This window comes from Typopeltis vanoorti, chromosome 5, assembly GCF_054136105.1.
Source record: "Typopeltis vanoorti isolate ZY-2024b chromosome 5, IOZ_Tvanoo_1.0, whole genome shotgun sequence".
In the NCBI taxonomy this organism is placed as follows: Eukaryota; Metazoa; Arthropoda; class Arachnida; order Uropygi; family Thelyphonidae; genus Typopeltis; species Typopeltis vanoorti.
Window position 1 is genome coordinate 106,422,441 of NC_143553.1, and position 15,974 is coordinate 106,438,414.

At 37.1% G+C, this 15,974-nt stretch overlaps 1 protein-coding gene across 1 annotated transcript in view; it reads left to right on the forward strand.

The window, feature by feature from the left end:
• The window catches only part of rg (A kinase anchor protein rugose), a 1,380,990-nt gene that overhangs the window by 1,351,490 nt on the left and 13,526 nt on the right, over positions 1-15,974 (forward strand). The window contains exon 52 of the mRNA XM_090393458.1: positions 5,709-5,860. Coding sequence (XP_090249584.1) covers positions 5,709-5,860 — 152 coding nt within the window. The remainder of the gene's footprint in view (positions 1-5,708; positions 5,861-15,974) is intronic.

A 15,974-nucleotide genomic window follows, 5' to 3' on the forward strand; every position in this document is an offset into this window, starting at 1 on the left:
CACTTCATAAAACACTCAATTTCTGTAGAGGAGATCTTAGAATGGGATCTCCTACGTGTTCCTGATGAGAAGATATATTCCGACCTGAAAGATTAGGAGGTGACAGGTATGAAACACATTATGATCAATAGGGATGATCACCTGGTTCCAACCAGAAACATCATCATTACCTTTGATACTTACTCCTAAGCCTCCAACATCTTTTAAATTAGGGTCCTGTTAGACTGTACATCTCTAATCCACTACGATGCTTAAAATGCCAGAAATACAAACATGCCCAAATTGTCTGTCACTTCCACATGTGTTCGATGTGGTAGTAAAGAGCATGATAACCAGTCTTGCTCTGCCAAGAAAGCTAAATTTGTAAACTGTCAGGGAGATCATCCAGCATACTCCTGTGCATGTCAGAAGTGGAAAGATGTGAAAGAAATACAAAAATTAAAACAGAACAAACCATATCAGATCAGAATGCAGAAAGAAAGTTAGCCACCACCACACTTACTCTGAGATCCTCTTCTGCTGAGAAGGTAACAGTTAAGAAAATGTCAACACAACTCAATCTCACATGTCTATTCCTCCATTTGATAATTTCACCATACCTGAACTTTATGATCGTGACTGTTCTGTTGTGCACATCAATAAACTACTCTCTGATATATCTCCATTTACCACTCTCTTATCCATCTCACCATTTTGCTGCAGTTTACTGATTACAATTCCATGTGGTATCCTGTTCAGTAATATCACTGTAAATCCATTTCCTTTATCCAGCTCAGTAGTCACCATATTATAAAACATTACCAAGTTACTGAGGCATGATCTATCCTTCATAAAACCATGCTGTCTCTCCCCCCCCCTACAATTTCCATCTATCCATTCCTGTATTTTGTTCTTGACCAACTTCTCCAATACCTTGACAACAACAACAACTCCTGATGTGCTGATCAGTCAGTAATTTGATATATTAGCATTAGAGCCTCATTTATGCAATGGAACTATTTTCCCCCTCTTTCCACCCTTTTGGGACTAACCCAGAGCTGAGACTTAGATTAAACAATGAGGTCAAGGGCACTGACAATTCCCTCACTGCTTCATGTAAAACGCGATCTGGTGTACCATCCAATCCCACAGCTGTATTCACATTAATATTCTATAATATGCTATGCACCTCCATTTCATTTACCTCAGTTCCCATATAAGCCTTTGTCTCTCTCGTTCCTGCAATATCACCACCTGGATGATATACTATTGCAAAATGTTCACTTAGTAATTCTACTACATTGACTGATTCAGTTACCTCCCTACCATCAGCATTCATTGAAATCATTTTGTCATATACAGGGTGTTCGGGATAAATTTGACATATTTATAATTAATTATATTTTTCCGTAAGTTACATGTATTAACACACACTTCTCTTCATTTAAAAGTTTGGACCCTTCTTCATTCATATACAAGATGTCAGAAAGGATGGATAGCTGGAACCCACCTGAATCATGGAAGAGAATAACTTGTATCATGATGATTCGTGCCCGCCATCAAAATAAGGATATTACGACTGCTGCCCAATGCTCCCTGAATACAGTAAAAACAATCAGGCATGAACTAGAGACTTGCAATGGTGACTACGAGGATGTAGCAAGAAGAAAGATCCCTAGCAGATGATCTGATTGCGTTCGTACAGCAGAATTCCTCGCAAATCTGCAGGAACAGGTGTTGAAGAACCCTGGCATTGGAATTCGGGCTTTGTTCGTGGAGTTGCTAACTGTAGTCAAGCCCTGGATAACAAGGGTAGCCAATGGTAGGCCGTATGTATGGCAGCAGGATTCGGCCCCTTGCCACACCTCTGGGAAAAGTCAAAAATGGTTGTCTGAAAATTTCTACGACTTCACCAGTCCAAATGTTTGGCCTCCAAACTCCCCAGACCTTAACCCCATGGATTATTTTGTATGGGGCGCAGTTGAGAAAGACACCAATCGCACTTCCAGTAATACAAAAGCCCAGTTAATGGATAAAATTAAAACAGTTTTTGCGGCCCTTCCCAGGGAGACTGTAGCATCAGCTTGTTCAAGGTTCCGAAGCAGAATTGAAGCTGTGATCGATGCTAATGGTGGTTATTTTGAGTAAATCTTGTTGATAGTATTGTAATTAACTCTGCCTGTAATGTTTTTTTGTCAATTCATTAAATTTAATAGATAAAAAAGAAGATTTTCTTTTTCCTTACGAAACTGTCAAATTTATCCCGAACACCCTGTATATATTCTTTCTTTTGCTTGCAACAGATAGAAATAACTGTTTGGGATTTTCTTTTCTTTAGTCTGCATTGCTAATTTCCTTTCATAATCTGTTTTTTGCCATTCTTACCACACTAGTCTTTTGGTCTGTACCTTGTACTGTTCCTGTGCCTGCAGGTCACCTTTCTCCTTAAATTCCCTCCACAATTCTTTCTTTTTTTGCAGCTGCAGCTTAATGATGATATTCATCCATTTAACGCCCACTTGATTTACTTTCGTAACTAGGTATGCAGTCTGCCATTACCTTCCTCAAATACTCCTTTACCACTTCCCATGCACTATCAACCTCCAGCCTTTGCAGTTTTACATGCCATGGCACTGATCCAAGCAATTTCCTAAGCTTGTCATACTTAACAGCCCTTTAATTCCACATATTCCCCCATCTTAACTGAAGATTCCACACATTTAGCCACCTTCCAGTTTAAGACCATATGATCACTCTCATCAGTTGGTTGCCAGGTGGTCATATTCATTACAGACAAATTCTCAGATGCAATTACTGGATCGAGCATTCTTGAACCCCAATATATTCCATCACATGCTGTTTCAGGTAATTATTCCTTAGTAACCACATAAATTCCATTTCCTTCTTCCCGTGGATTGAAATGAGGTAATTTCAACTTCTCAATATTATATCTTCATTTTGTTTTTGGTTACCTTTTATTATTTGTTTTAATTTTAGATTTAAAATGGCAATTACCATGTTGTGGTCACTGCCAATATGGACCCCTGGGAAAGATCTGGTCTTTGGAAGGTTGACTATTGTTTTATGTGTTGTCCACACAAGTATATAATCAATTAAGTTGTGCACAGATCCATTAGGTGCAGTCCATGCCCACTTTCTTGATGGCTTATGAGGATATAAAATATTAATAACTGTTAAATTATTTTGAATGGCAAAATCAATAAGTTTGTATCCTCTGTCATTGGTTTCACCAAAACCAAATTCACTGCAATGGTGGAGAAAATTCCATCCGGTATCCATACCAAGTTTTGCATTCCATTCTTTTAAAAGGATGATAATTGTCAATAATATTTTGAATGGTAGTTTTGTTATATTCATTACATATCAGATTGCTTTTAATTTTATTGAGTTCATCTAACAAAATCAGATGAGCAATCGTATGAGCTCTATGTACAAGACTCTTGATAATACCCATCTTCTGTGATGATTGATGTTGGGAGGACAAGTGAATGTATCTGTTAGTAAAGGTTGGCTTCCAATAAATTGAAAATTCAACATAACCTGTGAGATTATTATTAAGGTATCCAAAAAAGGGTAGTTGGTTATTGGATTCACATTCAATAGTGAACTTGATATGGAAGTATAAGGAATTTATTTGCTCTAGGAACAGAAGTAATTCTGAATCAGAGTTGGACCAGACTGTAAATATATCATTAACAAAATGTAACCGTATATGAGGCTGAGGAAATATATCACAGAGTTCTTTTTTCTAGATATTTCACAAATAATCAGCCAAGGCTGGTGAAATAGTACTGCCCATTGCTGTTCCTTCTATTTGTTTGAACAATTTATTAATATGTAAAATAGCCTGCATTTATTTATTTCATATGGGGTTCCTGCCTTTCCTCTCCCATCCCTTAGGATGGGTTGAGCCCTCATAATGGGGGATTAAGTATGTGTTTTATGACTAGGTCTGTGTGTGTGTGTGTGTGTGTGTGTGTGTGTGTGTGTGTGTGTGTGTGTGTGTGTGTGTGTGTGTGTGTGTGTGTGTGTGTGTGTTCATGGGGCCAGTTGGCTTCTTCTGAGGGATGGAAAACCAGTTTCTGGGTGAAAAAACGCCCTCTACTGCTGTATGAGACCAGCTAACTCACTTTTAGTCGAAGAGACCACATAAGGATACCTGCTTTGGCCAACTTTTATTTGGAACATGTAGAGGATGTCCTGTTTTCATCTATATTCCCTCAACCAACCTTTTGGGTGAAATATATAGACGATATCTTTTCAGTGTGTGGCCTCACAACAGAGATTCCTTACCTTCCTTTTTAGCCAGAATCAATTCCTTACATCCTCGTATTAAGTTTACCATGGAGATTGAAAAAGACAAGTTATCCTTTTTAGACATCCTCCTAATATGCTCACCTTCAGGTATTCTGACAACAACAGTTTACAGGAAACCCACTTTTACTGGACATTACATTCTCAAACAAACTTCCCATCATCCTTATCAAAAAACAGGAATCATAAAATGTTTAATTCGACGAGCTTGAACTAATTGCTCAACTCCCCTATGAATTACAAAAAAAACTTTCAACTATCAAACATCACATGAAATTAAATGGCTTCTCCAAAAAAAACTACACATCTGTTTGATTCTTGCAATCCAATCCAGAACAACAAAGAATCAATACTTTGAGTTCTAATTCCATATATTTCTGGGATTTCAGAACCAATTTCAAGAATTCAAGAAATATAATTTAACAGCCACTTATATCCCTATTAACCAAATATCCACCTATTTCCCCTCTTCTAAAGATAAACGCTTAACTATGTCTCTGCCTGGTGTATATCAAGTTCCTTGTAACTGCAACCTGTTGTACTTTGAACAAACTGGATGCTCTATAGAAAAAAGAATACAAGAACATCAATCGTACATTCTTCACAACAAATCCGATAAGTCTGGGTTGGTGCAGCACGGGATAGAGACAAGCAACAACATTCTCTGGTCAAGACTCGCCTTCTACACAGATGTTGGTATAAATTCGAACAGCTATTCAAAGAGAGTGCTGAGGCCTTATTTCAATGCCCTAACTTGAATTGAAATGACTGTATATATCTTTGTCAAAAATATGGGAAAGTTTAATCTGGATAATACACTAAAAAAAATTTTTTTTTTTTAATTGAGACCTATAATTCTTACATTAGTCTAATGTTATCTTTAATTGAATTTATAAATTAAGATTGTTATATGAAATTGTGAATTAATACCTACAATTTATTCATCACTCTGATGAAATTTACCTCTCTTTAATGCTTAGCAATGTAACATCATGCAGCTCGTTCTACTTTTGAATGATCAATTGTTTGTATTCGACCTTCTAAAAACTGTTCCTATCAAGCCACTGAGGATAGTCTGTTCGTTTCAGACTGAAATATTTGGCAAACATTAAAATATTCTTGTGTTAACGTGTTTATAATTCTTAATTTCACTTTACTTATATAATTTTGCATTGCCGAACTGAAGCCTTCTGGCTCTTTATTTTAGTAAAAACTTTTTTTATTCACCTTAATCCACATTCTATAGTCAACTTATATGATAGCAAAACTCTGGCCATAAGATTTTATATAGTTGAATGTAATTTATAGTTTTAGAATTTAAAAATATAGTTCATAAACCTAGAGAAAAAAAGGTGTTTTCTTTCATTATGATTTTAAGTTGTTTGTCATTGTAGTGTCTGACATTAAGCAGAGATGGAGAATACATGATGACTGGTGGAGATAAGGGAATTGTAGAAGTATGGAGAACTTTTAATCTTGCCTTGCTATATGCATTTCCTGCTTGTGACAGTGGTGTACGATCTTTGGCATTAACTCATGATCAGAAGTAAGTTTTAAAATGAAAAAATTTTATTATGTTAGAGATTCTTATGATGAGTGAAAAAGTTTTATTGATTCATTTGTTTTGCATTTTTTTTTCTAGTTAAACAAACATCATCTTCTTCTTCTTCTTCTTCTGCAGCTTCTCCCACTTAAGTGGGGTCACTGTTTATTATGCGTCTCCTCCACACCTTCCTGTCTTGGGCTGTCACCACATCTAAGTTCTTCATCTTCAAGTCCTCTTCTACCAGCTCCCTCCATCTCTTCTTTGGCCGCCCACGCTTCCGCCTTCCTTGCACATCCATCTGCATGACCCTTCTTCCCACATATTCGTCCTCCCTCCTCATCACATGACCAAACCATCTCAACCTTGCCTCCTGTATTTTCGCTCCTAAGTTCGTAACTTTCACTGTTCCCCTCACATAGTCATTTCTCAGATGATCCTTTCTGGTCACACCGCACATCCACCTAAGCATTCTCATCTCTGCTACTTCCATCCTGCTAATGTTATTTTTCCTCAGGGCCACAGTTTCTATAGCATATGTCATAGCTGGCCTCACTACTGTCCTATAAATTTTGCCTTTCAGATTGATCGGCACCCTCTTATCACATAACACTCCAGCCATCTCCCTCCAGTTCCTCCAACCTGCTTGTATCCTGCATCCCACTTCCTTCTCACCTCCTCCATCTTCTTCCACTGTCGAACCTAAGTATCTAAAGTCTCTCACCTTCCTGATGACATTTCCTTCCAGCTCCAGGTCTGTCTCGTGGCCACCGCCCACTGCGCAACACATATACTCTGTCTTACTTCTGCTCAGTCTCATACCTCTCTCTTCCAGTACTTTTCTCCATCTTTCCAGTTTAGTTTCCGCTTCTTCTCTTGAATCTACACACAGCAAGATGTCATCTGCATACAACATTGTCCAAGGTGCATCTTCTCTCACCTCCTCTGTCACCACCTCCATCACAATATTAAACAGCAACGGACTTAATGCTGACCCTTGATGCAAGCCAACTGTTACTTGAAAACTTTCTGTCTGTCCCAAACAGGTCCGAACACTTGTCTTCACATTTCTGTACATTTCCTGCACCAACCTGACATATTTCTCCGGCACCTTCTTCTCCCTCAGACACCTCCAGACTTCTTGCCTTGGCACTCTATCGTATGCTTTCTCCAGATCAATAAATACCAGATGTAGCTCCCTTTGTTTCTCTCGATATTTTTCCATCATCTGTCGTAACCCAAAGATAGCATCTGTTGTTGATCTGCCAGGCATGAAGCCAAATTGTTCCTTTGCAATCTCCACCTCCTCCCTCAATCTACCATCAAGAACCCTTTCTAGGATCTTCATTGTGTGGGACATCAACTTTATTCCTCTGTAATTTTTACAGTCTTGTGCATCCCCTTTACCCTTGTAGATGGGAACAAGAGTACTCTCCCTCCATTCCTCGGGTATATTTTCCTGTTGGCAAACTTTCATGAACAGGTCCCACAGCAGGTCAATGCCCTCTTCCCCCAGTGCCTTCCATGCCTCCACTGGAATTCTGTCGGGGCCCACCGCTTTTCCATTCCTCATCCTCTTCATGGCCTCCATCACTTCCATTCTACTGATGTTTTGCACCATCCCCTCAGAAGGCTGCCCATCTCCTCTGTGAGTCCTTGCATTTTCCTCATTCAGAAGTCCCTCAAAGTATATTTTCCATCTGTTTCTTATGTCCACATCCCTCCATAATACTCTTCCTTCAGCATCTTTGATCTGCCTCACATGTAAGATGTCCTTAGCTGCTTTATTTCTACATTTCGCTAGTTGGTAAATTTTTCTCTGTCCTTCCTTTGTTTCTAATTGATCATACAGATCTTGATATGCCATGGCCTTCGCCTGTGCCACAACTGTCTTGGCTTCTTGCTTTCTCTCTTTGTACACCTCTCTGTCCTCATCCACTCTTGACTCATCCCACTTCTGCTTTGCCTTCCTCTTAGCTGTCACTGCCACTTGTACATCATTATTCCACCACCAACCCTCCTTCTGCTCTCTAATCTTTCCAGATGTCTCACCAAGCACCTCGATTGCACAGCTCAGGATTACTTTTGAATTATGTTTCCACCAATCTTGTACACTTTCCAGTCCATCCGAAATCCTCTCTAACACTCTCTCCCTAAAATGATTCCTCACACTCTCTTCTTTTAAGCGAAACCACTTAATTGTCTTCATCCCATGGCAACCAGAAGTTCTTATCTTCGATCTTAATTTAAAGTCTGCGCACAGCAGTCGGTGTTGTTGTTAAACAAACATCATATAAACTTTATTTAAATTCACATAAACTTAACTTCAACCTGGACACTTTTTATAGAATGATAAAAAAAAATGCACCTGTCTAAATAATGACATATAAATTGTCTAATTAATGATAAATTAAGCAGAGTTCCTTTACTTGTTGTTATTATCTTTATTATTGGTCATCACCATGAGACATAAGTCCACTTAAGTGTGACAGTGTCATGAAAACCTCATGAATTACATAAATTCATATTTATGCTTCAGTAAGGAAATACCATGAGTAGACATATTACTTAAAATTATAATAACGGAATTAACTCACGTAAAATATTATTTATTAGTAGAATTTTTGCCTGAGTATCACAAGCATCTTCAGTACATGTAAAAAGCTAATTAAACAATAACTGACAATTCCAAAAGGCACCACCTAAGTAGCTAATGTAAGATAATTAAAAACGGTCATTAAAGTTCCTAATTTATTTTAAAAAAAAAAATAATAATATATATATATATATATATATATATGCACAAATTAAAAAAGTTAGGAAAGCTTAGCTGATTTAAAAAGTACTATCTCCCCACAAAGGGGATAGATGTAGACCATCAGATCTGTTTAAGTTAGGAGAGTGAAATAAAGTTTCACATGTTTCTTTATATAAAGTTATTCCATGAGGAACCGACTTCCGTAAAGGACTTTTGTCTTGTTCCAGTGAACTCTGTCTAGTGTTGATGGCATGCTCTGCAAGTCCAGCCTGTTAAGGTTCAAGGTATTGAATATATGACTTTTGTTCTTTAACCGAATAAAAGCAGATCTTCCTGTTTGTCCGAAATAAGATTACCCACAAGAGCAAAGAATCTGGTAGACACCTGGATAACTGAGATGTGGAAGCTTGTGAAAGTGAGAAAGGTGGAGATTTTTCTGATGGGTCGAAAGTCAACAAAAATATCTAGTGGTTTTAATACTTTTGCTATGCGTTCACTAATGCTTTGCACATAAGGGATAGAAATATGCGTTATTTCTTCTGTATTTGAAGAGGAAGATATATCAACACTACTCAAAGCTCTTTTAATGAAAGAATTCTTATATCCATTAGATAAAAAAGAGGAAATAATATATTGGCTGTAATAGTTTCTCTGAAGAACCGAAGGACTGGGCCCGATGAACCAGTGTTTTAATAGTTCCCGCCTTTTGACTGGCATGGTGATGAGATTCAGCATGGATATAATGGCCTATATGAGTCTCCTTCCTATAGACTGAGAAATGTAGGATACCATCTGGTTGGCAAAGAAATTAAAAAATATAAAAAGCTAACTGCTTATTTACTTCTACTTCTAGGGTGAACTGGATCCTTGGATGAAATGCATTTAATTTAGAGAGAAACTATTGTAATTCATCAGAAGAGCCATTCCAGATAGCAAAAATGTCATCTATCTGAAAACGTATCTGAACTAATGAGTAGGTCTAGGAGAAATGTTATAAAAAATATGTTGTTTAAAGTGCTCCATAAAGAAGTTGGCAATAGCTATTCTCATTATATTCTCATTTAATTCTTTACCCAAGTATAAGCAAACAAAGTTTGTGTGTGAAGTATCTTCACAAGTAGACTACTCACTTCACATTAATTGCCTTAGTAAATGCACATCCTTTCAGGTGTGTAAAATGTTATGCATTAAGGAAGAGCTACCACCCAGGCCATTTTTGACCTTTATTCTGATATGTTAAAGTGCATGGGATAGCTCTCCACAAACTCTGAGTGATCTTCAAAATCATTCTAAATCTCATTGAGTAATCCTAAAGGATCACTACTAAACTCATCACTTCTGACCAGAATCACTAGAGGAGAGAAAGCTCAGCAGAGAATCCACTCAGTAACAGGCAAAAACCTGCCTCCAAGCAGAACTGCTCTGCTCCCCCCAGGATCAGTGGGATCAGACCCAAAAGAGTTACCAATGTTGAAGTAATGTAGACGTCGTATATTTCCCATATGCAAGGTAGTGAAAAAGTGTAATGCTTATTATTAAAATACTGTGGATTAGAGCTAGTTGTTGAAAATTTTTTTGCTTGGTTATAAATTAAATTAAAAATGCCAATAAATCATACTCTTGTTTAATCCTTTATTCAAATGTAAGCAAACAAACTTTGCAAATGAAGTATCTTCATGACCATCATTTTGTATTTTGGTTTAAGCCAATAAGAATACAATTTGGTCAGCTAAATCCCAAATTGCCAGCCCATCCTCGTTCATTCAGTATTCAGGTAGATACCCAACAGGGTGCACCATGAGAAGGTGATGATGGGACATTAGGTCAGAAGCCCTGGTTGGTTCTCCACATTCCTTTAAAGGTTATGTGGAGGTCTCCTCTCAGTTATACAGCTTTAACCCTTTAGCACCCCTTACAAAATTTCATGCCGGCTGGGACATTGCCTGATTAAACAAGGCCCCCATTGTTTTCACCAGAGAACATGAAAGGTGACATAAATGACATGAAAAGTCAGCTACTGGAACAAATCTGAAAACACACCCCAACTCAACATCACCAGAGTTAAAGATCGATACTATCAACATAAGAAGCCTAAATGGCAAAGAAATGGAACTAGATGAGGAATTAGATAAGTACCAGATCGATATAATAGGGGTGACTGAAACAAAAAAGACAAAACTGGTGAGATCTTTCTGAATAATAAATACAAAATGTTATATTCAGGTAATGACAATCAAGGAAAAGAAGGAGTAGTCATAGTATTCAACACTAAATACAAGGCTAATCTTCTTGAATGGCAGGCAGTCTCAAGTAGAGTGATGTGGGCAAATATCAGAATGGGGAAACTGGACAATGAGACTTATTTGTGCCTATGGTCCCACAGAAGGTTCTACTAAGAAAGAAGTGGAGGAATTTTTTGAAGCTTTAGAGAAAGCAACTGACACAATGAAAAAGGAAAAATTGGTCCTTATTGGGGATCTAAATAGCAGAGTAGGAAATGATTGTCAGACGTACAAAAATATTTTGGGAAAATTTGAAGAAAAGTGCAAAGCTAATACTAATGGCAAATACATGTTGGATTTCTGCTCAGGCCATGGACTGGTTATTACTAACACCATGTTCCAACATAAAAGTGTGCAAAAATTCACATGGAGAGAAGAGGCAAGGAATAAGAAAGGTCTCATTGATTATGTTATTGTCGATAGTGATGTTTTCTTCCTGGTGCAGGACACTAGAGTGTACTGTAGATTTGAAATTGGAAGTGATCACTATAGAGTCTTGAGCAGGATAAAATTCTATTTCATATTGAAAAGAATAGCATGTAAGAAAGTTTTAAAGTGAATAAAATCTGAGCAGCTCTCAGATGTGAACTGTAGACTAAAATTCACAAAGGTTATTGAAGAAAAAATGGAAGAGTTTGAGAACAGCAACCAAACCTTGGAGATTCAGTGGTAAGCCTTGAAAAAAACCCTGATTGATTCAGCCAGAGAGGCATGTGGTGGGATTTTCTGCAAGGATAGAAAAATTAGATGGTGGACACAGGAAGTTAAAGAGGCAGTGAAGGAAAAGAAGAAATCACATCAAAAGTTCCTGACAAAAAAAGTCAGCTTGTGCTTTTAGAGAATACAGAGACAAATGTAAGAAAGTAAGAAAGCTAAACTGTGTAAAACTAGCTAAACAAAATTCATGGGAGGACTTTGGCAAGAACATAGAAAATAAATATCAAGAAGGTGGCAAAATATTCTGGAGGTTGTTGAAGCTTTCTTCAACAACTTCCAGAAAAACTGTTTTCTGGCAGGTTGGCAGGAAAATGACCCATTTGAAGACCAGAGGAGTTAGAGATGATAAAGGTGACATGAAAACAGGAGAAAAAGATATCTTTGAAGTATGGAGTAATTACTTCAAAAAATTGCTAAATGAAACAAACAGTGATAGCACAGTGGTAAAAAACACTCAACAGGCATACAGTCAGGAATATTCATACTTGAAGTAGAAAAAGCCATCAAAGGCTTGAAATGTGGAAAGGCAGCAGGAGTAGATGATATTCGACCAGAAATGCTGAAGTATGGTGGTATAAAAGTCTTACAGTGGCTGCACTGCATAGTTCAGAAGGCCTAAATAGAGGGACAAGTTCAGAAGGCCTAAATGGTATAGAACCCATATATAAAAAGGGAAATAAAACTGAATGTGAGAATTACAGAGGTGAGGTATTTCCCTACTGAGTGTTCCTGGTAAGATTTATACAAGTATACTTGAAAAAACAGTTGAGAAGAATTGTGGAAGAAAAGTTTGGTGAAGAACAAGCTGGATGCAGGCCAAATAGAGGCTATTAGGATCGGTTCTTCACTTTACGACAAATAGTTGAAAAATCATAGGAATATAACAAAGATCTGTATTTAACTTTTGTCGATCTGGAAAAGGCATATGACAAGGTGCCAAGAGAGAAGCTATTCAGTACGGTTATATATACAGTTATATGGTGTCAGTGGGGCATTCTATCAAGCAATACTCAGTCTTTATTTGAGTTGTAAATCAGCAGTTAGGATTGAAGGAGGTACAGGAAGATTGTTTAATGTTAAATCTGGTGTGAGACAAGGATGTACATTATCCCCTCTGTTATTCATTATATATGTGGATCATATTATTAAGGAAAGTGGTATTAAACCTGATATAAAAATTGGAGATGTTAATGTCAGCTCTTTGCTTTATGCAGATGATGTCATACTTCTAAATAAATCCACTACAAGTTTGCAAGATTCCCTGACTAAATTGAATACCTGTTGTAATAGGTATGGTATGAAAGGCAGCAATAAAAAGACAAAGACAATGAAGATAGGCAGAATCATTGAAAATGTCAACTGTGTTGTGAATGGAGAACCTGTGGAATAAGTAAAACATTTCAGCTACTTACACCAATTTTTAGTGAAGATGGTAAAATAAATATGGAAATAGACAACAGAATCAACAAATCTGGTATGGTAGGAAGTCAATTGAATAAATTCATATGGAATAAGAGAGAAATTAGTCAGAACACTAAATTAGCTGTATACAAGACAGTGTTCAAACCAGTTTTAACTTATGGATCTGAGAGCTGGGTCAGAAGTAAAACACTTGACCAAAGACTAGAGACCGCAGATATGAGAGTCCTGAGAAAGATTATAGGCATGAAAAGATGACATCAATGGCAATATCATATTAAAAATGAGGATATTAGGAAAGAACTTGACATTGTCAGCATCCAGGAATGCATTAGTAGAGCTAATCTCAGGTGATATGATCACTTAAACAGAATGGGCGTGGAAAGATTAGCAAAACAAGTTTCCTCTGCCAGGTTGGCAGAAAAATGACCCAGAGGAAGACCAAGATATAGGTGGATTGATATGTTACAAAGTGCCTTAGACAATAGATATATAAGATCTGATAATGTTGGAGTCTTGACAAGTAACAGACTGATTTGGAGGAAAATTGTAGATAGGAAGTTAGTAATGATGTAATTTTTTCATGTAGTACTGTCATATCCTGTACACCCCTTGAGGGTACATGGCAGGAATTTGATGATGTACCTTCATGACTCTTCTTCATGTAAAGTCACTAACCACTATATACAAATATCCTAGTTGTGAAGATACTTCATGTGCAAGTTTTGTTTGCCTACTCTTGGATAAAGGATTAAACAATAATATAATTTCTTGTCATCTTTAATTTAATTTATAATCAAGTGAAAAACATTGAACTACTATCAAAAATGGTGAAGGACAGTTTTATATTTATGAGAGAATACTAGACAGAGGAAATTCGTCCCCTAAACATGAACACCAGGTGAACCATATACTCACTAAATCACAACTGCAGCCAAATACCAACTTGCATACTATCAAATTCACTACCCACGTATAAAGAGGGCTTGTTTATATATTCACTCAGTTTATTTTATTGTTCATTTTCTTACCTTTTTTATTTTTTTCATTTTTATATTTTTTCTTGGGTTTTTCATTCCACATGACAAATCAGCCATAAGAACACACCTTTTCAGACAAAAATTCCTGTTGTTTGTACAGTCAGGAATACATATCCATACTTGAAGTAGAAAAATCCATCAAAGGCCTGAAATGTGGTAAGGCAGCAGGAGTAGATGATATTCAACCAGAAATGCTCAAGTATGCAGGTATAAAAGTCTTACAGTGGCTGCACTGCATAGTTCAGAAGGCCTGGACAGAGGGACGAATTCCAGATGATTGGAATAGAGCTCTCATAGTACCTCTCATAAAAAGGGAAATAAAACTGAATGTGAGAATTATAGAGGTATTTCTCTACTGAGTGTACCTGGTAAGATTCATGCCAGTATATTTGTGAAACATTTAATAAGATTGTGGAAGAGAAGCTCGGTGAAGAACAAGCTGGATTCAGGCCAAATAGAGGCTGTCAGGATCAGATTTTCACTTTACGACAGATAGTTGAGAATAATGGGAATATAACAAAGATCTGTATTTAAGTTTAGGGGATGTGGAAAAAGCATATGACAAGTTGTCAAGAGAGAAACTATTCAAAAAGCTACAGTTGTATGGTGTCTATGAGAATTATATCATGCAACACTTTATTTTTGAGTTGTAAATCAGCAGTTAGAATCGAAGGAAGTACAGGAAGATGGTTTAATGTTAAATCTGGTGTCAGACAAGGATGTACATTATCCCCTCTGTTATTCATTATCTATATGGATCACATTTTGAAGTTAAACCCGATATCAAAATTGGAGATGTTAATGTCAACTCTTTGCTTTATGTGGATGATGTTATACTTCTAAATAAATCCGCAAAAATAAATAAATTTCTAAATTCTTAATAAATTCACTCATGTAGAGTACGCTGAATGGTTAGACCATATTCACCATCCTGCAATCAAACAGATTTGCAACTGGAGAATTTAGAACATCTCCTATTCCTAATCTGTACACTGAGACAAATGATTCCCCCTTTGTTGCTTTGACATCAACAACTGCCTGTGTTATATGCAACGAAAATAAAATCCTTGCCAGATCATCCCACATGGCCAACTATTTTTTGTCCACAATGGGGGAATAACTTGACAACACTAGACAGGCTCTCATAAAATCTTTTGGTTTTTGATTAAAAATCTCCTACAAACTCTAGAGATTGCATTAGACATGGTGGAAAGATTTGAAATTCAGAAGACATATTGCAAGAGTTGACAAAATAACTCATAGAATTTGCCAAATTGAATGTTGAAGAACACATCGACAAGTAAAAATAAGGAGGTTATTATCCATCTTTATAAGGCTATAATTCAGTCACGTTGACTACTGTGCATAAATTTGGTCACCTGTGTTTCTGGGGGCCAGGAGGTAGTGGTGAGAATTCAGAGAATTGACCAAGCTTGTGACAGGTGTATGGTATATTCCCTATGAGGATAGACTGAAGGTGTGTGGCTCGCAGAGGAAAGGGGATATGATAGAAACCTGTATGTTACTAAAGAGATTCTATAAGAGGGACATAAGACGTTTTTCAATACATGAGGAGTAGAGGGGGAAAACAAGGGGTCACACTTGGAAGTTGTCTAACAGTGTGGTTAGTAATGATGTGCAGACTAAGTCTTTGCTTGGAGAGTAGTGAATGCGTGAATGGATTACCAGAAGTGGATGTGGAAAAAGCATATGACACAGTGAATAGGAGGTGTATGATAGGCATTGTGTGGGTCTCCTGTGATGAGTCTTTTGAATCCATGGAGTATCCGTATAAACAATAATAATATTTTCCTTAAAAAGCAGCTTTAAAAAGTTTTCTTGTATTCCTTCCTTAAATCTGTAAATTCTCTGCCCCCCGTCATACATGCATGCCTTCTCTT